Source organism: Nanorana parkeri, unplaced genomic scaffold, assembly GCF_000935625.1.
Source record: "Nanorana parkeri isolate BGI_ZX_2015 unplaced genomic scaffold, ASM93562v1 scaffold7, whole genome shotgun sequence".
NCBI classification, from domain to species: domain Eukaryota; kingdom Metazoa; phylum Chordata; class Amphibia; order Anura; family Dicroglossidae; genus Nanorana; species Nanorana parkeri.
In genome coordinates this window covers 4,848,749-4,872,713 of record NW_017306275.1, presented here as the reverse complement: position 1 = coordinate 4,872,713, position 23,965 = coordinate 4,848,749, and the positions used below count along the sequence as shown (strand labels likewise).

The following is a 23,965-nucleotide window of genomic DNA, read 5'->3' as shown; positions in this document are numbered from 1 at the left end:
GCATCCCTAAATTTTAGCATTGGGGGTCACTACAACTTGGCAAAAGTTACCAAGGGGTCCCGACCCTAGAAAGGTTGAGAACCACTGCTCTAGACTTACACTTGATTTATCAGTGCTTTCCTTCTGAGTATCGGAGTTACTTCCCCCAGCAAGCCTTCACACTAGGGCTTCAACAAATGATTATTTTCATAAGTCGATTAGTTGGCCGATTATTTCTTCGAATAGTCGGATAAAAGAGAATTAAATAAATACCATCTTTTATTTGAAAAAACATATACAAATGCAGTGTTTACTTCAGAATACAACTGCATGCACAATTTTTTGCAATCGCACTGCATTGGAACACACGGCATTGCGTTATCGTGCGTTCCAGTGCAGACGATCCCACTGTGGGTGGGAGTTGCATTTAGGGTGCCATTGAAATGAATAACACTGCAACGCACCTTCCGCAGCAGAATTTTTCAGGCCAAAACCAAAAATGACTTTTTTTTCCCCACCTTTTATAATTTTGTATAAGTGGGCTAAATTAATTTTAGTGTATTTTATCCTAAAAATACTGGTTTGATAAACATTTGCACATATATCATGCAACATAAAAATTACAACTAGCATTTTTTTTTATCAACAGGGCCCCTGCTTTTAGAAAATATATAATTGTTTGGGGAGGTGGGTGGGTGGGTTAACCTGTTTTCTAGCTAAAAATTCAGATTTTATCATATGTGTGCAGAAATTAAGAAACTGCTCCAGACGGCAAGCGATTAAACAATATGCAGATTTATTGTTTTTGACCAAACACATAAACATAAATAACTGTGTAGTTTATACTCACTCGTTCCTGACCAGCAGTATCCCATATCAGAAATTTATGCAGCTCATTCCCACAAGGTACGGTTTTAGTCATAAAAGACGCGCTTAGAAAAAAAAAAAAAAATTACTTTGTAGGTATCACATACATAATTTCTAATGCTTACATGAAGTTCTATTTTAAAGCTTAGGAAATGGTAGATCATAAATTCCACATTTATTTTAGAGTCCTGAAGCTTTTTTCAGGTTTTGGAGCTATATTGGTTTTGGGCCTCTTTACATAATATCCATCTTTTTTTCAGACCACATAGGGCTTTAAATTGGTAGCAGATTTGAATACATAATATAAAGTATATTTGTATATTATTTATTTTAACATGGTAAAAGCTTATAAGTAAATAGTCCCACAGCTATGACATAACTGCAATTTTCACATAATAATGTGGAGTGACAAACCACAAAGTCTTATTTTTAATTTAGGAGGGATTTTTTTTCCTTTCAATGTCAAATTGCAATACATGAAGCAACATGTTTGTGTGAATTATTAGTGTAACTTGAAAGTAAAATTAAATTGTGCTTGGGGGGTGCTATTTTCCCAGATCTGGGATTGCAAATAATCTAAATGATATTATGCACACTTGCGAGATTGTTGATTACTAAATGGTTAGTGCATTTATTAGACATAGCATTCAACATCAAGGACATAAGCAGAGCCATAACAGATTATGTGACTGCTATGAAACCTGGAAATACAGGGACCTGGGGCTTTCTGGCTATACGGTGGTTTATGCAGGTGGCAATAAAAATAAATTGGGAAAAATTAATTGAAAGCTTTAAACCAGTGGTACTCAACCTGTGTAACCTCAGGACCCACATTTGTCCTTGGTCATTAAGTCGCGACCCAAATTGCACTGCAACGGAATGCACAAAATTGTGGTACCACGCGGCTCGAACTGTGGATGGGAGGTCTCCATACCTTAAAAGAACTGGAGTGGATCCTCAGCCTGGGGTCCAGTGCTGTGCTGTGACAGAGCTCCATCCATATGTGCAATGCTTGTACAGCTCCCTTTGCATGCCCTGCAGAGGTACTAGGAGCCAGAATGTGACATTACTCTGGTCCAGGCACTTCTACAGGACACGTGATGGAGCTGTACGTATGGATGCAGCTCCCTCACAGCCATAGCCCCAGCCCATCCCACCTCAAGCTGACACTCGGCAGCATATTTTAAATGGCTGATTGGCACACACAAAATGACAGTGCTGCAAAAGGAGGAGGCTGAGGAGCCTCGCACCTAGAAAAGTGGAAGGCATGTGGCGACCCACTGAACATGGGGTCGCGACCCATTTTTGGGTTACGACCCACCAGTTGAGAACCAAGGCTTTAAACCATATATGGTTGCTATCAAAGCAGTTAACATTCTCTATCACAACAGGAATTGAGATGGAGATTAGACAGTAGGGCAACCAGAGTCTTTGGTGCAAATACCTAAATAATTTAATAACTGATTTGCACATACCAGTGTAGTAACATTGGTATGTGCAAATCAAAATTGTATGTAACAAAGTTAGCCCTTACTCCTGCAAAACAGTTGCAAAGCAGTTTGGTTATTGCACTTTTTACAGTTCTTTTATTATGATCGATAAAGCCCTACCGTCAGTAAAATAGACACACTGTTGTGCATATTACTTACCCAATAGTGGGGCTGATATTATGGTCAAAATGGTCTTGAACAAATCTGCAAACAATGCTTGACTTGCCAACCCCAGTATCCTGCAAATGAAATCATGAAACTAATAAGCTATCGTTAACTTCTAAAACTGAACATTTTATTAATGTAGGAAAAAAACATATGAGGTTACCACCAAATGTGAGGTTATTTTTCAATAGTAACAGTGTTATAAGTGTTTGTTTTATGTTGGGATCAAATTTTAGAAACTAAATGCAACAAATAAAGTCTTCAAAGTCTGACAAGCTTGTATGTCAATGCCTTAGACACCAGAAATATCTCAGTAAAGCAAAAGCAATCAAACAGGAGACTCCAACCCAGGTGAACTACTTTTCTTCTCTAGGGTGTCTCTTGTGGGCTAGGTTACCCCTATACATTACATGACAGTTGCCTGATCTGGCTTTTTTTAGCCTGATTGGGTGACAATGTCATGTCTACCAGCACTTCTAAATGCTATAAGCCAGCCATATCCAGTTATCTTCTCCAATTCGTATCAGGTCTACCACCACATTTGTTTCTTTCCTCTTTTGACCATGTCACTACATAGGAAGCAAAGCTTTTCATTGACACCAACTTCACCTGGACCCCGTTTGCTCACCACTACTTCAATCATCCCCTTGTTCTATCCTACACCTCTTACTCACATCTTTAATCTTTTCCTTTCTACTGGCATCTTACACTCCCCTAAAACATGCACTGGTCAACCCCATACCAGAAAAACCCTCACTGAACTCCACCAACCTGAACAATCTCAGACCAATCTTCTTACTCTCATTCACCTCCAAACTTCTAGAACGCCTAATTTACAACTGCCTAAGCTACCACCTTACTGATAACAACTTTCTTGATGCCTTACAATCTGACTTTAGTCCACAACCCTCCACTGAAACTGCCCTCCTAAAACTCACTAATGACTTACAGACTGCTAAAAACAATGGCCACTATGCCCAACTCTTGTTATTAGGCCTTTCTGCTGCTTTTGACACAGTTGACTGTTGGAAATGCAACAGCATATACTGTTATGTCTTTTTAGCTGTAGATAATGCTGTAGTGCAATGGTAGTCTCCATATGCATGCTTATTGTAAGAAAAGTCCTACGCATGCCCAGTCCAATTAGGGTCCCGTTCGCACCTCTGCGCATGCTCGGAAGCACATTCTTTGGGTCAAAGGTAAACGTGCGCTGTTTCGTAGAAAGGAGGGATCTCTCTGGAACTTGTTTTGTAGAAGGATGCGCACGCTTTCTGCAAAGAGTCGCACAGGAAGTGACATCTGAGGAACCCTATATAAAAGGACATGCTGCACTCTCCCTTTGCTGATTGATATTCAGCTGTTTCTGTGATCCTGTGCTTGTTGTTATCCTGTTGTATTCAGTTGCTGATCCTGTTTGGCTTGACCCTTCTTCTGCCTGCTCCTTGTACCCGCTTGATCCTTGGCTCCAGACCTCTGCTTGTTCCTGACATCGCTCCCGCCACTTGATTTGGTACCTCGTCTGACGATTGGCTTGACGCTGACTTGTGACCACGACTTGGCGTCTGTTCTCCGCTTCTGTACCACGCTTGCATCTGGTGGGCTACAGCCTAAGCACCAGTGCTACCCTGTGCCCTTCTCTCCCTGTCACCACATCCAGGGGAGTTGGACAAGGGACACAATCTCCTCCATTCGGTCTCACCTCAGGTATGCAACACTTATCTATGATACAAAGGACGGAAACCTATAACTAGCTGCAGAGAATTAAATTATATAGGATGCACCATTATCATCCAGCTACACAGATAAATTAACTCATGCTAGCAAAACCAAACACACAGAAAGACAATGTTTACTACAGAACAGTAAAGGAGAGTGGGTGCACAACAAATCACAAAACTCAGTGAGCAACAAGTCAGTTAGTTTGGATTGGTTTAGCTGTTTCTCCATCCGATTGTAAGACTAAAAACCATCAACAGCATCCTTGCTTCCTACACTGTAATAAAATATTTGATTGTGGGTGGAATGGGATTTTTTTTAGTGGTCAGACTGTTATCTAACAATCATCTAAAAGCTTTGAGTATCCCAATGGTGGACCAAAGATGCATAGAACCACAGGGCAGGAAACCATTTTGGGCTTTAATAAACCATCATAAATTCTCCATGCACATGTAACTTGCTGAAATGCAACTATTAGTCAAGGTACAAATTTGCACGACTCTTGCTTCAGGACTTTATCCTCACCCACATGCCCAACAATTTGGCAGGCCTTTGTTTTAGACTGTAATGTTTCTTTATTTCTATTGTAATGACAAATATTGGTTAATGCGTCAAATTCATGTACATGTCAGAAAAGTGTACATGAATTTGTAGCAAAGCCTGGCTTGCTCATACAGTATGTTTAAGTCCAAGCTTTATTGAATACTACAACATTTTTAAGATTTAACTAACGAGTTTAGTGTCACTTTAAGAACTACCTTAATTTGTCACATGTGTTCGTAGTTGGTAATAGTATTAGAACTGTAACAATTATTTTCTGAGTTTGGTGTAGAATATTCTTAGATAGCATTAAAGTGTAAGTTAAGTGATACTTTTAAAAAGGGCTGACAGGAAGGCTTAATAGGAAAGAAGAGGCTGTGTAAGTCCCTTTTGTCATAGATCTTTTTTTGTTTCAGTGCACAGGCTCGGTAAAGTTCCTTGCCGAAACAAAGTAACTCCCATGTGCATGTGCAAGAGTTACCTCATCTGGGCCTGGTTTATTTAAGTTACTGAAGAATTTGAATCTGGAAGAAGACGGGGACAAAGATGAATGCTACTACAAGGGAGGAGCTTTCATTGTAGTGCTGGAGGGGATCGCGTTGGCAGATAAGTCTGCCATAAGGTGCTAATATGCTGTGCATACTAACACATAATGGGCAAAAGCTCCTGGGGCTCTTTTTTGTTTTTGTTTTTTTACTATTGCTTTGTTTTAACACGAAAAGTGTCACAAATGCTATATTAAATGAATATATGGAATATATGGGTCGCAGGGTCTGTGATTAATAACAAACAATCTTAGGCCCCGTTCACACTGAGGCGGTTCGGGCACGGGGATCCGCCAATATGAACGATCTCATAGATTGCTATGGGGAGCATTCATGCGATCGTGCGGCTCAGCGCGATCCGTACCGCCCCCTGCCCAAACTGCTCACTGACCCTGTTTTGCCACGCTGATCAGTGTGGTTTCCATACAGCTTTCAATGGAACCGCATTCAGTGCTGAAACGCAATTAAAAACTCCCTAAAACCTCCCTTTTGAAATTAGCGTGGAAGCTGCGCTGATCCGCATCTGAATGTGCTCTTAGATTGCTGCAATTGTCAACTTCCCACTGCAAGTCTCAGTAACTCTTAAAGCAGGTCACTAGAAAAGCATACTTGAAGAATGCAGACCTTGTGTCATTTTATTAACATTTTGCTTCTACTTCTAGCTTTTCCTTTTCCTGGCAGGAGCAAAGAAGACAGTATTCACAGCACTCTCATATGTAGGTTAAGAAGCTATTTCCCAGATGGAAATGTTATCTGGAAGAATTTCCAGGAAGCACATTATTTGCCTGCATTCTCTGATTGAAACAAGGAGGACAGAGGTTAACAAGGGAAGATGGGGGAGGTGAAACAGACAGAACTTGCCAGGCTTTCACATTGCTCATCCTTTGACTGCTCTGTGGTCTGTTTTGCTTGCCGTTAGCAGCAAAATTGTTTACATCTGATGTTGCAAAATATCCTTTTGTCCAGCCTGCCCTCCAAATTTCTGCACAGAAAACCATGTGTGTCATACAAGACAAACATTGCCATAAACTGTCTCTGGCATTTCCTAATGCCTTTATGCTAGACAAGAGTAAATGTAGAGATGTGAATTGCAAAGGCATGTTTCCTGCCTTTATGTAAACACAAGTATTGATATTGTATGACAAAACAAGAACATTTATCACCTCAAAGTTTCCATATTACAGAAAGGCTAAATGAAACCTTCCAAAAATCAAATAACCAAAAAGCAGTGAGAAAGAGGTTAAAGTGACACTACATTAAAGGAGAACTATGGGGTTAGGGCTTTTCCCCATAGTTCTCCTTAGGGTAACGGGAGGACACAAACTAGCGTCCTCCCGTCACCCTAAGCTCAGTATTCCGCCAGCTACAGCTCGCGGTATACTGAGACGCCGCAGCTGAAGCGGATCCCGACAATTATGTTTGGATCCGCCCAGCTGAGTGAGTGACAGCTGGCTCTGCCTATCTAGAGGCAGAGCCAGCTGTACCCGCCCCCTCCCCCGTCCATTCCGCCAGTCAGCGCTGGAGGATCGGAGAGGGGAGGGGGAATCCAGCCACTCCCCTGTCACGGCAGAGAGCTGTGACAGGATCGAGAAGTGAGCGAACGCCGGTATGTGTTCGATCACTTCCCGATCTACTGAGCCGACCTGTGACAGTGTCATTGTCACAGGTCGGCTAGAACTATGAGGTGAGTGAAAAGCACTCACCTCATAGTTCTCCTTTAAGGAGATAAATCTTAAAAACGCATTCAAGTACCTTAACTATTAACAGAAATGTAGGTTATTTGTGTATCACTCAGCTGTAGATCTTCAAATCATCTCTGAATTGGTGCTGACACTGTCCTTCCTTGTGGAGTGTGACTACTTGTGTTCTCCATGGTCCCTGTGTGTGTTGTAAGGTAGCCACCGCTCCAAGCTCGCTCCTGTGATAGACTACATTTGTATTTAGCTTGTAGCCCATCACAGGAGGGAGCTTGGAGCTGTGGCTGCTTTACAACACACAGGGACACAGTTTTGTTAATAGATAAGGTACTTGAATGCAATTTTAAGATTTAACTCCTGAGTTTAGTGTCACTTTAATAAGAAAGTATCTTTATTTCACTTAGATCAGGGGTGTCAAACTCAATTTCATCATGAGCCGCATCAGCATTATGGTTGCCCTCAAAGGTCCGGTTGTATCTATAAAACGGTATAAATTTATCTACTCTTTATCATATGAAATAATTGCCTCTGCATTCAATTACTACTGGTGTTAATAATAACTTAATAACTAGCTCTGAAAGTAGAAGTCTAAAAAAATAATGGCAATTAGTGTAATAGAGCAGACTCTCAGGTGACTGTGCGGACTCTCAGGTGGGCCATGCAGGTTTTATGGTGGGCTGTGCAGGTTCTATGGCGGGCTGTGCAGGCTCTCAGGTGGCTGTGCAGGTTCCATGGTGGGCTGTACGAACTCTCAGGTGGGCTGTGCAGGGCCTATGTTGGGCTCTGCGGACTTTAAGGTGGCTATGTGGGGTCTATAGTGGGCTGTGGGAACTCTCAGGTGGGCGGTACGAGGGCTATGGTGTGCTGTGCAAGGTCTATGGTGGACTGTACGAACTCTCAGGTGGGCTGTGCGGGGCTATGTTGGGCTCTGCGGACTTTAAGGTGGCTATGTGGGGTCTATAGTGGGCTGTGGGGACTCTCAGGTGGGTGGTGCGAGGGCTAAGGTGGGTGGTGCGAGGGCTATGTTGGGCTCTGCGGACTTTAAGGTGGCTATGTGGGGTCTATAGTGGGCTGTGGGGACTCTCAGGTGGGTGGTGCGAGGGCTAAGGTGGGTGGTGCGAGGGCTATGGTGGGCTGTGCGAGGGCTATGGTGGGCTGTGCAAGGTCTATGGTGGACTGTGCGGAATGTATGCTTTGTTGTGCAGGGTCTTAGGAGGGCTGTTCACCAGGGGTCCAAGTCGGTATTGGCGAATGCGGGCGGCTTGGATACACAGGAAGGAGGAGATTTTCGCCCAGTGCTGTAAACAGGCTCTGCGATGGACAGAAAGGCTGCAAGGACCTTGCTGGGGACCTCAGTAGCCTTCCTGTGAAGCCCGGCGCCTGTTTACAGTGCCAGGTTCGGTTTAGAAATCTAAAGCTGCAGGAGAGGTGTGAGGCCCACATGAAATGGCCTGGCAGGCCGAATTCAGCCCGCGGGCCTTGTGTGACACATGTGACTTAGATAAATAAGAATTGTACGAATTGTACAGTAACGCTAGACACACAACAACCACCACCAATCTAAAAGTTACAATGTTGTCACCTTAAAAACACCACAGAAGCCTGGACCACATTCGCACTAAGTGCAACAAAGCATTTAAAAGAATATATATAAATAGTAGGCGTTCAACTTCTTAACAGATAAAATAAAAACAATAAATACTAGGGAGGAGTATAAATAAATGAGAGAGAGAGAGAGAGAGAGAGAGAGAGAGAGAGAGAGAGAGAGAGAGAGAGAGAGAGATCTCTATATATATTAATAATAGTGGGGAATAGATAAAATAAATCGTAGGAAGTCTAACTACCCTAGAATATGCATTGTCATATCAACACCCTTATGCTTGTGCCGACATGATGACAAATTGGCCCAAAAGAAGTATGCAATAACTTTTATTAGGTCACTGAATCATTGCCATAATCTCATGCCATCATTACATTTTATTTGCTCCAATGGGGACACCTTCCCCTTTAAAGTAGTATTACACCATCAAACTGTTTTTCAATAATGAATTTAGATCAGGCAAATACACATTGTCCAGCAAAGCATTTCTTTAAATTTTTCCACAGCACTTACAGTCATCATATTTCTGAACAGCTGGCTCCAACTCTCATAGCTTGGCTTCACTGAACTGCCTGTCCAGGAACAGTCTCCAGGAGCTATTCAACTACTGGCTTGAAGAAGGGTGGAAGGAGGAATGGGGAGTAGAAAAGTGTCTTGCCTTGCTGTGCCTGTGTATTTGTGGATACAAATGTGAGGAAGAGTGAGAGCCGCTGTGAGTCAAGGAAAGTTACAGTGATAGTGACCAGAAATATGAGGGCACATGCAGCAGTCAGCAACTGGGAGGCTAGTTTGTGTGTCTATGGAGACACACAATGCTTTCTAGCACACACAAGGGTGGTTCCATGGGGCCCTGCAAGGGAAAGGAGCCACCATAAAATCAGGGGACCAGCTGATTCTGCAGGAAGCTAAAACTTTTAAAGATTAAGGAGTTTCATCAATTGTAAGTGATTCCATTAGCATTTAAAACAGCTTAAAAATATTTTGACTTTAATATTACTTTAAAGCTTAAAGTGACATTAAACCCTCAGATTTCTTAACATAAACCAATACTGTAATGTGTGCCTTACTGTAATCCATGGTAGTTTCCCTTCTCTTTGCTGCTCTTCCTTTTAAATCTGTATCTCTTCTCATGCTTGGAGAGAACTTCCTTTTGCAGCTCAGTGCCTCTTCCTGTAGTGCTAGCTCAGGTTGTGAACCTACACACAGACACCATGTATCCATTTCAAAGACAGAGCAGTCTGCTGCAAAACAAAGTTCTGCCCAGCATGAGAACAGATACGGATTTAAAAGGAAGAGCAGCAAAGAGAAGGGAAACAACCATGGATTACAGTAAGGCACACATTACAGTATTGTTTTATGTAAAAAAAATCTCAGGGTTTAATGTCACTTTAAGGGTTGTTGAAAAGTAGATGCAAGATCAAAAGAATTGGTCTGTATTTAAAAAGCTAAATAACTTCATGAAAAGTGGAATTAAACAGCCAAAAAGAAACCAGGAACTGCAGGGTTGTGAAATTCTGTCTGACTCAATGCTGCTAACATATCCAACAATATAATCTAACACTCCAACAATATAATCAGTTAATGTAAGGATAGGGGCATGCATTGCAAATTGCAGAACTGAGTTATAAACAGCATTGTTGTATCAATAGCAAGAATGCAGAAAGCTACTTTTGTTCCCCATGATCCCTGTGTGTATTGTAAAGTAGCCACCGCTCCAAGTTCATTCCTGAAATAGACTACAATCTCAATACAAATTAGTAAACTAAACGCGACATTGTAGTCTATCAGAGGAGTAAGCTTGGAGCGTTGGCTACTTTATAAAACACACAGGGACCATGGGGAACAAAAGTAGCCACCCTCCAGAAGGAAGGACAGTGTCAGCACCAATTCAGAGATGATTTGAGGATCTACAGCTGAGTGATACACAAATAAGATATATTTTGTTAATGGTTAAGGTTCTTGAATGCATTTTTAAGATTTAAATCCTGACTTTAGTGTCACTTTAAGTAACAGAATAGATTTTTTTTTTTTAAATCACATGCAGCCTGCTGATTGGACACAGAGGGAGCATAACCACACTGATGAGGTAATCTCTGCGCTCTTGCCCTCCTGTAAGCTTGTTCACAGTGTTATACTGACAGCATTGTACAAAGCAAAAGAGCAGTCTAAATATCCATTGAATGCTTTTTTTATTTAACACAAAAACAGGACTAAATTGTTTGATATATGTATCTGAGGTTCAGCTTTAATCTCATTCTTGCAGAATGCTATTATTAAATGTTCACTCAGCAAATCTGGTAACAAGCCTGCTTCTGACGACCCGTTTGCATGAATTGGTTTGTCCTAGCTACTTGCTGTTAACCTGGCCCGAACCTAATGACTTGATTTCTGAGTATACACCACTAACTTGTTGTTCCTGCCTGCTACACATATCTCCATTACTGAGCACTTGGGGACACCAGACTGGAATTGGCCAGACCTTTATCTGCCCAAACCTCCACTTGTGTCCTGTTAGCTCTGTGCTTCACTGGTTTAAATTGCTTATCGGGAACTATCTTTGACTTCTGTCCTCTATCACACCTGGTACAATGCCTTGGCATGTTTACCTTTCTCAGTGTTCCCTGTTCAGACCATAGGTCACTGCATACTGGAGAGCTGTAGGCCTTTGTTGCTCCATTCTTCCATTGTGTTCATAATAGTCAATAAGTACAGGCCATAAACCTTTTAATTTTTAGAGTTTAAAGAGGAACTCCAGGAAATAATTGGTATTAACCCTTGCAGTGAGACTAGCCCGCACTTCAAGGGTTAACTGCTCGTTTTTGTCTAGGTTTAGCTAAGGCTAGATTTAGTGGGGGAAGGGGGAATTAAGTTGAAGATCAGTTTTAACCACTTCAAGACCAGGTGTTTAGACCCCCTTCCTGGCCAGGCCATTTTTCAGTATTCAGCGCTGCGATACTTTGACTGACGTTTATTCCGTCATGCAACGCTGTACTGAAATGAATTTTACACCATTTTTTTAAAGGACAGATAGAGCTTTATTTTTGCGTGTATGTATGGGTGGGGACTTAAATTTTTTTTTTTTTTACATTCTTTTTTATGTGTTACTTACAATTTTTTGGGGGGGGAATGGCTTTACAGCCGGCGGATCGCATGTATATTAACGGGCATCGCTGCCGGTTTTTAAATTGCGGCCACTTCCCGCTCGCGCGCCCGGCGGCGCGTGCAAGGGGGCGTGTCTGAGCGGACGTCTGAAGACGCCCGCTCAGATCTAGAGAGCTCCTGGCTGGCCGTTTTTTTACTACGGCCGGCCCGGAGGCAGTTAAGGGTTCATTCACACCAGTTCCGTTGGGCTGCATTGATCTGCACAGGCCAACACAGGCTCAATACCAGGGCACATAGAAAACAATTGTTTTCTATATTTTCTGTTCACAGCACAATGCTGCCTTGAGATGGGTTGCAGTGCATTGTGCAATAATACAGACATGCTGCATTTTTTTCACAATGCACCAGAGCTCACCTGAAGTCACCTTCGGTTACCGCGCCACAGCTCCACTACGGTGCATAGAAAACAATGAGATGTCATTTTGGAAAATTTTAATAAAGTTTAAAAAAGGTTAACTATAGTATATAGTGTGAACTAGCCCTAAATGAAAGCTAGATTAAAGCCAAAACTTCTCAAAGTAGATCTAAAACCAAATCACTAAACTCGAAGGTTTAGCATGTTAATTATTATACAGGATTTATATAGCGCCAACAGTTTGCGCAGTGCTTTGCAGTATAAGGAAGACATTACAGATACAATACAAATCAAGACAAGATGGTAAGGTGGGCCCTGCCCAGAGGGCTTACAATCTAAATATTAATGTAATTTCAAAAGTGCTTTTCCACTTCTATAAAGTAGGTCTCCAGGAAAACATTTTATTCATCCTTGCAGTGGGGCTACCCCCCAATGTTAGGGTTAAGTGCTTGTTTGTGTTTAGGGACAAAAATAACAAAGTTTTACTCACCTGAAGCTCTGAGCTGGCCAGCTGACATATCACTCCATCAGCCTGTGCTGAGAGCTTCAGGTGAGTAAAACTTTGTTATTTTTGTCCCTAGACACAGACGACCACTTAACCGTTGCACTGAACCAATAGGATTAGTATGACAGCTACAGCAGGTAGCCATCATTTTCACAAAAGGAGGTAGGCAATTTGGAGCTCCCATGTTTTCGGAGTACAGGTTTCCTTTAAAGCTGAACTGCAGAAAGATCTAAAATGCATTTATAACATTCATGCAGTATAAGTACCTGAACCTGACCTTGTATTAGCCTTTTGGAGACCAATCTACAGCAGAGCTTAGAGAGGCCAAAGGGGAAGCAGCACGAGGAGCCAACCAGGTGTGCCTGCAGTGCAAGGAGCATGCCGCTCCTTGCACTGCTGAGTGACAGAAAAATTAGCTCAAAGCATCAAAGCTACTTCTCTTTCTGTGTCCAGACACAGGATAGGAGTGGGAAGGAGAGCTGTAAGTGAAAGTGAAACTACAGCAGAGAAAGATCAAGCCCGATGTCCTGCTAGGCAGGGCTGTGCTGTGTGGCAGAGCTGTGTAAATCTCAGAATTAGACAGTGCTGTAACAATAGCCATAGCAGAATCTGCTGCTGCTATGGGGCCTGGGGTAGGATGGGGGCCCCAATAGGAGGCTTAAGGAGGAAAACCATATTGTGAAGTTTTCAGTGTAGGGCTGAAGTCAGACTGGAACTTAGGCATATTTTATACTAAGATCAATGGCATATATTGTCACTGCTAACATTTTCAGCTGTACACAGAGCTAGTCAGGAGGCCCCATCAAAATGTTGCTATGGGGCCCCATGATTTGTAGTTACGCCCCTGGGATTAAGTGAGCAGAAATACAAATCATTTGACAGGTAAAACAGCGCTCATATATTTATTTAATCTGTGTATTAAATTGTTTTCCTGGAGTTCAGCTTTAATAATACCAGTGAGTTCCAATGACTGTGCTGATGACAATAGCTTGCCTTTTAGATGCCAAGAATAAGACATGAAAACAATGACTTTAATAATGTAGTACCCAGTACCTACTATATGCTTGCAACATGTATGAGTTAATACCATAAATTAGTCCTCCTCTACTTGCTAAGACTCTGAAGTTTTCAACATTATAAAGTTAAGTATTTAAACAAAAAAAAAAGTCAACAATACCCTGGCACTGAGAAGAAAAATAAAACAGTAAAAGGAAATCAGCATAAAAACTGCCAACACATGCATGCCTCAATAACATCTGCCGAAGTACAAGTCTATGGCTGTACAGAACAATCAAAAAGACAAAAGCAAGATGGACATTTTCCACAGTTTAAGTAACGCATCTCTGTTGTCTCTTTTGTGCAACACCTTTCCTCCTTTACTCTGGGAGATGCAATTCTGCACTCTGCATTGCTGGCAGAAGAATGCATACCAATATGGGCTGAGTACAGTTGCCAGTGACCTGAATTTAAAATCAGTGCTTGATACAGAATCAGTGCTTGATACAGAATCAGTAAGCCAATTTACTTCTTCCGTTACAAACAAACTTCATTCCTTTGTACGCTGTCACCCCACCCACATCCTTTTTTCTTAAAAAGGATTTCTAAAATAACACTTACCCCCAAAAGGCAAACTTTCAGCTCTCGGATAGCCATCCTTTAAAGGGATTTTTGTTTCCTATACCACATCATCAGGAGACCAGCCCTTCAGCACACAGACATCTCCTAAACTGCTCTTGTATGCTCATGTGGATTGCATGCAAATAATTTCCTGACTTAACAAAAAGAGAGAGAGAGAGAGAGGAGAGAGGGAGAGAGAGGAGGTTTTAATTCCTACAAAACAAACGGAAACCAGTCTGGGCTATTTATGGGCAGTCCTGTCACGTGGCCTGCAGGCAGCTACTCATTTGCTGCTTTCGTAATTCCCCAAAAATGCTGCACATTATACCAAAAATATTTTAGGGGCATGCATTGACCGAGAAGAATACCTTATGTGTCTAGGAGGTGCTGCATTAACTGTTAGGTCACCGGAGTTGTCACTTGTTTTAAGAATTTTGTTTTAAGCTTCCTATCCAGTTCTTAAATCATAACAGCTAGGATGAGCTAGAGTGGAAAGTGATTGTAATCCAGGGATAAGAGTGGAGAGGAATTCACTGCTACAGTATTATCTTTGGAAAACTTTAGCCAAACTTTTTTTTGGCTCTAGTTCTCTTTTAGGTCACATGAGTACATTTACTAATGTGCAAGTACATTAAAGTGTATGTAAAGGTAAATGCCAACTTTTTATTGTGACTGGCCATATCCTACCGTGAAACAAAGTACAAAACTGGAACCTGTATGGAAGACAGCTTACCAGCCCAGACATTTAGCATGCAGTGGTCAGGCTGTAATGGGAAGTGTTAAGCATAGCATCTCTGGTTGTTAGCAATAGAAAGACTGGTTAGTATGACATAGATATCAATAGAGGTCCCAAACTGTTGTGAAACTGGATGTTGCTACGATTCCTGAAGCACAGTGTTGATGCTCTAGATTAGTGGTCACTAAAAATGGCGGACTGCGGTCGGGACATGGACCCTGTGGTGGTTCTGTCCCAACCACAGTCGCCTACCTGCACTGGGTACGGCTGGCTGGCCATAAGTCAGCGCAGGCCCCCCCGCTTCAGTCACTGCTAGCTTCCTAGCAACCAATGACATCAGGGAGGCAGGGCCAGTTCCTCAACTACAAGAGATCTGGGCAGATATACAGCCACCCAATTCACTTGCACTAGGCCATAATGTTGATGCCCTCCCCCCCTGCACCCTTCACCATGGTTTTTGGGTCCCCCGCTCCTCTGGGGGGGCCCAGGACCACAGCATGCAGTGTCCAGATCGAAAGCAGCAGTAGACTGGGCAACATCTGCTCTGGTCCAGCCGTCAGCTGCCGCTTTACCTTCTATGTTGGAGGTACAGGGTGACATTAGCAGTCTATTCAAAGTAATAAAAAGTAAAAAATAATAAAATAAATAGAAATTCAAAAGATGATTAAAAAGTAAAAAATAAATAAAAAGGGGATAAATCAAAAATAATACAATTATTAAAAAAATTAAATCAACCCTGCCACCTGATTCAAATGAACACGTGCACATGTGGCATGCACGTGTATGTACACTGGGAGGGGGGAGTTCAAACAAGAAAATGTAAAAAAATAAAGAGTGTGATGCACCGGGACCAATGCATCAGCACTGTGCCCGGGAACACACACCAGCTGCTGTGCGTTGCAGTGCAGCTGCTTCAGTGTATATCACAATATATTAGCATCTCTATATAAGAGTTTATGCTATATAGAGATCTTTGTTGTTCCTTAGAAGTTGGGTTTTTACAATAAAAACTGAAGCACTAATGGATTCTGTTTTCCACTTCAACCAGTAAGATTTTAACGTTCATTCTATGACAAACTGAATCAGAGAAAGTAACCAGTTTAATTTTTTTCCCCCCAATATGCTTTGCATTGTTTTAACTACCCAACGCCATTCCATTTAGCAATCCCATAATGAAAAAGTTAAATACTTAACTGAAAAAATAGCAGTTGCGGAGCCCTTACTAGATAGTAGACATGTGCGATTCGTTTAGTTCCGAATCGAAATTCGGACGAATTTTCGGAAATTCGGACATTCGGATGTATCCGAATTACAGACATAACGAATGCAAACGAATCTGAATTTCCATTTCCGAAATTTGGTAGCATTAGTACGAACGTTCGTTTTGTTTTCTGTTCTTATTTGTTTCTTATTCGTTTCGTTCGTTGGAGCAAAGTGACATTAGAGAAGGAGAAAAATATTTTTCCCCCCTCAAATGTCACTTTTGCTGCAAACAAACGAATAAGAAACGAATAAGAACAGAAAACGAAACTAACGTTCGTACTAACGCTACCGAATTTCGTCCGAATCCGAATTCCGAATCCGAATTGACTTTCACACCCGAATCCTGAAAAACGAAATAACACAAATCCGAATTTAAAACGAAACGAAACTAAACGAATTTTTTGGCAGTGCACATGTCTACTAGATAGTGTTGTTTTATAGAGTCATTCAGAACACATTCAGACTTCAAGGCTACTGTCTCCTTTTGATGTTGATATCCCTTTTTATATTTTAGCTTTGCGCCCTTGCTTTAGGACTGCCTTGACCACAGGCATCTGTCTGACCGAGACTGTTTATTTGTTCCCTAATCCACCACTGAGATATTTCCATTGGATTGCAAAGGATCACTGCTTCTCCGATTACTGTTTTTCTTTGTGTGTCTAGCTATGTGTTATATTTTCAAAGTCTTTAATCTAAAAACAGTTTTAATACTCTGCCTCAAAATTCGTAAAATACATGTACATTCAGGTGCATGATTTTACACAAGCACTTCTTTATACTGTAATCTCACTGTTTTCAATAAAGGGTCAATTGAGATGAAATACAAGCAGTGCTATATTAAAAGATCTGTACTTCACGTTACAAATATTTCTTAAACAGATTCAAAAAATTAAATTTGAAGCGTAAGTAAGCATTTGCCTTACTGAAAGTGGGCCAGTTGGGTAGGTCTAGAGCAGGGGTAGCCAGTGAAATGCTGACATTACAGGGCACACCCGGGTCCCAGAGTAGGGTGGAGCTACTGTATTGCACAAAGGTGCAAATGTCTCTGGAAGCACTGGGGCGTAAGGATGCTAGAGAAACTGGAGAGCTGGTAATGCTGCAGACACAGCAGGGGCACTGTGAGCTCTGGAGACATGGAGATTCACGGAGTTAACGCTGGAGAAACTAGTAGAAAGACAGGTCACCAGCACTCGAGATAATTTAAATGGATAAGTCCTTTTTTTAAATTTACTTTGTATTTTGCACGGTGCCATCCGTGGCAGTTACTACAAGCACCATTGTTTTTACTGGCCGGGACTGCTGTAAGGTGTGTGGAGAGCACCCTCACCAACTGAAAGCTGGAGAAACTAGGACTGCACAGGAACACAGTCTGGATAGTGGAGTATGTAGGAGTACAGGATGGACTGGAGGTGCAGACATTCACAGGGGTGCACAGCAGAAGGTTTCAGGAAGACGCTGAAAACACTGGGGGCTTGCAGGCTAAAATGGTGACGTGTTGTATGAACGACGAGCAACACCTCAGATAGCCCTCTGAGGCAGTGCCTGGGATTTAATTGGCTGCAGTGCTGGTGGAACCCTGCTGCAGCGCAGTAGACAAGATTCAGTGCTGGAACAGGGCACAGGTGAGTGTGACACCTAGACAATGAAATTTGTAAGCAATACAAACATATTTATTTTTTTCCTATGGCTAATGTGACATAAGAGGTTGTCAGATAAGAGAAGATTCTCCAATAAATGACATGTCTGGAAAATTCAGTGAATTTACTAAAAAGATGTTGATCACTGTGTCTGGAAGGACAAGCATTCATGTTTATTCCTTGTATCACAGTCTCTACAATACACTCTGCAGTTCCAGTTGTACAGCTACATGCTTACATTGTAGTTAAGCTGAACAAAACACAAACGATATATTGATCATGCTTTACTTCTGCCTGATTGCTTTCTCATGAATATCTTATAATTTAGCAGTACCGAAAAACTGGGCGAGATTACGTGAAAATGTGTGATCACGTCACTGGTCACACATTCTAACGTAGTCTCAAACTTTGATAGAACAGAGGCTATCATGCATCTTCCCTTTGTCAAGGATGCATGATAGGGGTGAGCTGCTGTGCTGTGTGTGTCATTAGTCCACTGTCAACCTGTCAGTGATTCCGCAAGGCTACACTGGCCTGTGCATGTAGGGGGGTTGCTATTCCTTAAGTGGTTTAAGTGCACCTGTACTTCTTTTCCTACATATATTAGAAGGGACTGAAATGTCTGGTTTAACTTGGTATTCTGTCCTGGTTCCCTGTGAGTACTTACTGCATAGAGCCGAGCCCAGGAATGAGTGATGCGTGCGAACTAGCTGCCCCCAGTACATGATGATTCTCAGTCCTGCCCACCTGTTTAGGACATGATGATTGTGATCCTGTTCACAGGACACATGAGTTTAAATCCTTCCATTCTTTGAGGGGGTGTGCTACAAAGACTGTATTTTTACCTTTAACCTGCTGGAGGATTCTACCACCAGGACTGAATTTGGCAGCAAACACATGCGTCTCCACTCAGATCCAGCCCCTTCTAGACTTTTACACTGCAACCTTGACAAATCTCCACCACACTCATTGTTCATTCAGTAGTGCCCAACCCCTGGAACGGACATTCTTTTAATCAATAGAGTCTATGTCTACTACTTTTCACATGCCTGTCTTGCACCTCCTTTTCCAGTGTTTGTAGTAGCCTCTGTTGATGCTTATCTTACACAGATTTCAGTAGCTTCTCTGGCAACTCTTTTCCTGCTCTATGCAATACATTCACTGGCATCTCCCCCTCCACACCATGTTCTTTGGCAGCCTATCCCCCATCCATGCTGTTTTATGGCAGTTATCCCTTATCAATGCACACTACTACAATGTCTGTCAGTTCACCTTGACTGTCTGTCAGTTCACCTTGACTGTCCTCCGCTGCATCCATTGACTGTCTCCACAGTTCTCCCTCTCTGTCGACAGTAGCTTCATTTGCAGGTCTGCTCCCACTTTCCATGCTACAACCCAATTATATCTGTATCGGATCACAACACTCCACCGCAATTTCTTTCCACAATATCATCTGCCTTATACAGCACTTCACACTCTTAAGGTGCCCATACAATGTACGATTCTCGTACGAGAATCGCGGGAAAACCCGCGATCGTACGAGAATCGTGTAGTGTATGGAAGGCGTGCAACCGTTTTTACTGTACGGTCGCACGTCTTTTGTCTAAGGAGCGTGTTCGAAAACCAGCCAACAATCGTACGATTGTCGCCAGGTTAGTGGCATGCTCGTCCGACAACTGCGGAACGGGCCGGTGTGCGCACACGCACATTGACCATTCAGCATTGCGGTCATCGGAAGCCCGCCCCTCAGCGGGGCGGGCTTTCGATGATCGCAAGTACGATCTGCCTGTCCAAGATGGGCAGATCGTACAAGCTTTTAATTAGCTTACAACCATTGCAAGACAAAAGTCTTGTGATGGTTGTAAGGTGTATGGGCACCTTTAGATCTTGTGTATTTTGTTCAGTTCTTCACCTCAGTCCTGTGGCAGCTGCCGCTCCACAGCTTTTTTGTTCTAGTGATGTTGGCACTCTGCTCTCCCTATTCTCCACAATGATATTCTTACCGCGGTTATTTAACCAACTCACAATTTGACCCTCATCTCTGGTCTGTTTTACTTTGGCAGTCCCCTTGTTCCACAATCAACTGTCATTCCTCATTACTCTTTACACCATGGCATGATTATTGAGTACTCTATCTCATATCTGTAAAGAATAAGTCAAGGCAACTCGTGGACTGTCTATCGCCTCTGAACCATTGCTGCCTGCCTCGACCCGGACTCGAGCTTGCCTACCCCCTTGGATTGCCCCTTTGGTACCTCGCTCTCGGACTCATCAGCCGATCGTTTCCAGTGGGTTCCTCTCCACGCTGCCAGCTCACCGGTACGTCTGACAGCTACAAATAGCCTCTGTTATCTCCTGGAGCTCCCTGGAACCCCTTCATCCTGAAACACTCTATATCAAATTAATCCATGTAGTTTGCACTTTGGCCTGCCCCCTCCTGGCTCCCAAGCCTTACTGTTGGTCTATTTTGGTGATAGGTGGCCCGTATTGACCAATAAAAAGGCATGGGAGACACCCCTCCGATGGGCCAAAGTTTGAACTACTTGGCTTAAGTTGCTACTTGTATAACACACACAACTTCCGAAGTCCATGGATAGCATACCACAATACTTCACACAATAAGTCAGTTTACCTGCCTAAATTATGGCTAGATTAACTGCAAACCACTCAATGGATATACACAGTTCTACAGGTGGTGTCAAGCCACATTATCAGTTTAAAAGAAAGATAGGGATAATGGCACAAAACATTTTTTTCTGCAGATATTCTTTATTGCGTTAAGATGGGGTACAAATAAGAGCATGCAAACACCTATGCATTTCACAATGCTTCTTCCATTATTAATTATGTATTGAAATGCGTAAGAGGCTTGCAGATTTTAGTTTGCACCCCCCTTTATGCTGCTTTAAGGACTTAGTTTAAATGATGCCTCTTGATCCAATCATCTTCTTCTCTCCAGCAGCTTTCAGGAGTCCCTCCAACGCTGGTGCTGCTCTATGATCTAGCGCTGACGGCTGTGTCTGCTGTGTCCCATGGTGTCTGTCCGCGTGCACGCTCCCGGCTATGTGCATTGACTTATGTTATGTCTCTCCTCTTCTTCCGTCTAAAGATCTATACTGTACTTGCGTGCACCCCATGATCCTTCACGGCCACTCGAGAATCTTCAGATGGGAGCGAGCGGTGGAGACACAGTTAAGTAATCACCTATTTGGTAAATTTAAAAAAAAATGTTTTTAATGTTTTTGCATATATCTACTACTTGCTAGCAGTAAATATATGCAAGTGTTTAATTCTACTTTAAGGCAATAAAGAATATTTACAGAAGAAGCCAATTTTGAGCTGTCATCCACTATTTTTCCTTTGAACTACTACATACTGTGATAAGCTGGTGAGGTACTAGGTTTACATATATGGCAGGCAAGAGTGGGCCCACATGGAGTGGTAAAACTTGTGTTTCATCCTCATTTTACTGGCAAAAGATTATTATTACTTAAAAGAGAACTATGGAGTATGTGTTCTCTTAAGGGTCACGGGAGGACATATACTAGCGTCCTCCCGTGACCCAAAGCTCAGTATATAGCGAGCTACAGCTCGTGGTACACTGAGACCGCCGCAGCTGGGACGGATCCCGACAATGCTGTCGAGATCCACCCAGCTGTGTGAATGACAGCTGGCTCTGCCTATCTAGAGGCAGAGCCGGCTGTACCCGCCCCCTCCCCGTCTGTTCCTCCAGTCAGTGCTGGAGGATCAGAGAAGGGAGGGGGGAATCCCTGCGGGAAGCGGTGACTGACAGTCACTGCTCTTTGCAGGGAGATGATCGAGAAGTGAGCGAGCAACGGTATGCGTTCGCTCACTTCCCGATCTATTGAGCCGACATGTGACAGTTTAATTGTCACACGTCGGCTCGAACTATGAGCATGAGTGATTTTCACTCACCTCATAGTTCTCCTTTAATTAACATTTTGGTTAAAAGATGCAATATTTCACATAAACTGCCGAGTTGCCTTTGTACTCTGTAACAAAAAGCATCTAAAGCTAAAGCACTGTATCGGGCCTTATTTTTCCTTCTCGCTTAAGGGAATCTGACTCCCATTACATAGTTAAATGTTGAGATCCACCATTTCCTATGCAAGTCCAGTGTTTTGAAACATCTGTTTGTGGTTAGCTTGGACTGCAAAATTCCTTTCATCAACAAATTCTCTGTAACTTCTCTTACTCAAGCAGGTACACAGTCATTTTGATTTTAAACAAAAATGAAGACAAACTCATCCTCCGTCATGACAAACTAAAATCCCCCACCCCCACAGATAGTTCAGTGCATGTGACTGTATAAATCAATGAAACACAAATAACATTTGGACAAACGTTGACTGATTTCAAAAGCATAGAGAAGCCATCTAGTGGCAAAAAAATAAATACCACCTTAATGATTTTAAAATGGTTGTACGCTGAACGTAGTGAAAAATGCTGGGTTTTCTTTCCAAGCTTACCCAGAGTAGTGTAAATAAAGCTAGAATGGGTGTTCAATTATTATACTGTATTAGAGAATGCAAAAGAAGGAAACAGCTCTGCAGTAGTAGAAACCATGAGATTTTGTGATATACAGAAGTTAAAGGAGAACTATGAGGAGACTGATTTACACTCATGCTCATAGTTAGATCCGACGTGTGACAATGAAACTGTCACAGGTCGCTCACTTCCCGATCATTTCCCTGCAGAGAGCAGTGACTGTCAGTCGCCGCTCCCCGCAGGAATTACCCCCCTCCCCTTTCCAATCCTCCAGCGCTGACTGGAAGAACGGACGGGGAGGGGGCGGGCACAGCTTGTTATGCTAGATAGGCAGAGCCTGCTGTCAATCAGCCAGCTGAGTGGATATTGACAGTATTGTCAGGATCCGTCCCGGCTGCGGCGTTCTCAGTATATAGCTCGCTATATACTGACCTTTGGGTCAGGAGAGGAGGTTAGTATATGTACTACCGTGACCCTAAAGAGAACTATGGGAAAAAAAGGTTACCCCATACTTCTTTTTTAAGTTGGAACTATGGTGGTGTCCCTATGAAGTATAAGAAACCAATAGGTGACTACCAAACTACCAAGGTCTACTTATGACTGACATCATATCTCTCTGGGAACTGCTTTTTTAGTGCCAAACTAAAGTTCAAAATAAGAAAAAAATGCTAGGAGGTGTTTTTTTTTTTACCAGAAGACATGTGTAAAGTCTCATCTGCCAAAAAACCTTCTTTCCCAAGCTCTTAGCAGTTTTTTTTATTTATGGTATGGGCTGGTGTCCATTCTTTATGAGCAGTGATGCCTTGCAATTGTATACTGCAAGGCACTGTGTACTTTTTTTATTGCTTTATTAAAATGATTTCTATGCACAGCAGCAGAGACCTCAGATGAACTTCAGTGTAGTGTGGAAAAATGCAGTTATACTCCATTTCTACGCTTCTCTCTGCTCCATTGTGGTGTGAACGGGGGAAATAGAAAACAACTGCACTGGCAGTGACCTTTATTAATAAGGGGCAGAAAAACGTAAGTCAGTGCACATAGTATGAACAATACCTTAAGAAGGAAAAGTTATTTGACTTTATTTAAAGTGTATGTAAAGCCAAGATGTTTCTTAGTTAGTAATAAAATCTAAACTATCTGTACTTCGGCTATGGAGTTTAACCTATTTGTCTCGGTGACCATTGTCACCTAGGCAGAAAGTGATGAGAAAGCCACATTTTTGAGTTGCTACGAGAATAGAGGGTATGAGTAAGTATTCCAGTGGGGATGCCTGTACCAGTAACATGTTTACAAGAAGAATTTCCTTCACTTTGCTGAGGTTTCCTCTTCTAGACATGTGCGATTCGTTTAGTTCCAAATCAAAATTCTGACAAATTTTCCAAAAAGCTTGGACACATCCAAATTTCCGAATCCCAATGCATCTGAATGTGTGCGGATCCGAATTTCGGATCCCATCCGAATTTCGTTCAAAAACTAAACTGAATCAGACATGTGACTTTTCTGAACAATCAAATGTGTTTTTCGGTGTGTTCAAAAAGGGTCTGAACTCGAATTTTCGTTACGGCTACATGGGAGTCATATA

The 23,965-nt window shown here is 42.3% G+C and overlaps 1 protein-coding gene across 1 annotated transcript in view; it reads right to left on the bottom strand.

The window, feature by feature from the left end:
* The window catches only part of RAB31 (RAB31, member RAS oncogene family), a 28,622-nt gene extending 14,201 nt beyond the window's left edge, over positions 1 to 14,421 (bottom strand). Inside the window, exons 1-3 of the mRNA XM_018553511.1 lie at positions 14,239 to 14,421; positions 2,496 to 2,575; positions 830 to 911 (exon numbers count right to left, since the gene is read on the bottom strand). Of these exons, the coding sequence (XP_018409013.1) occupies positions 830 to 911; positions 2,496 to 2,575; positions 14,239 to 14,274 (198 nt within the window). The 5' untranslated portion in view covers positions 14,275 to 14,421. The remainder of the gene's footprint in view (positions 1 to 829; positions 912 to 2,495; positions 2,576 to 14,238) is intronic.
* Between the last annotated feature and the right edge of the window lie 9,544 nt (positions 14,422 to 23,965).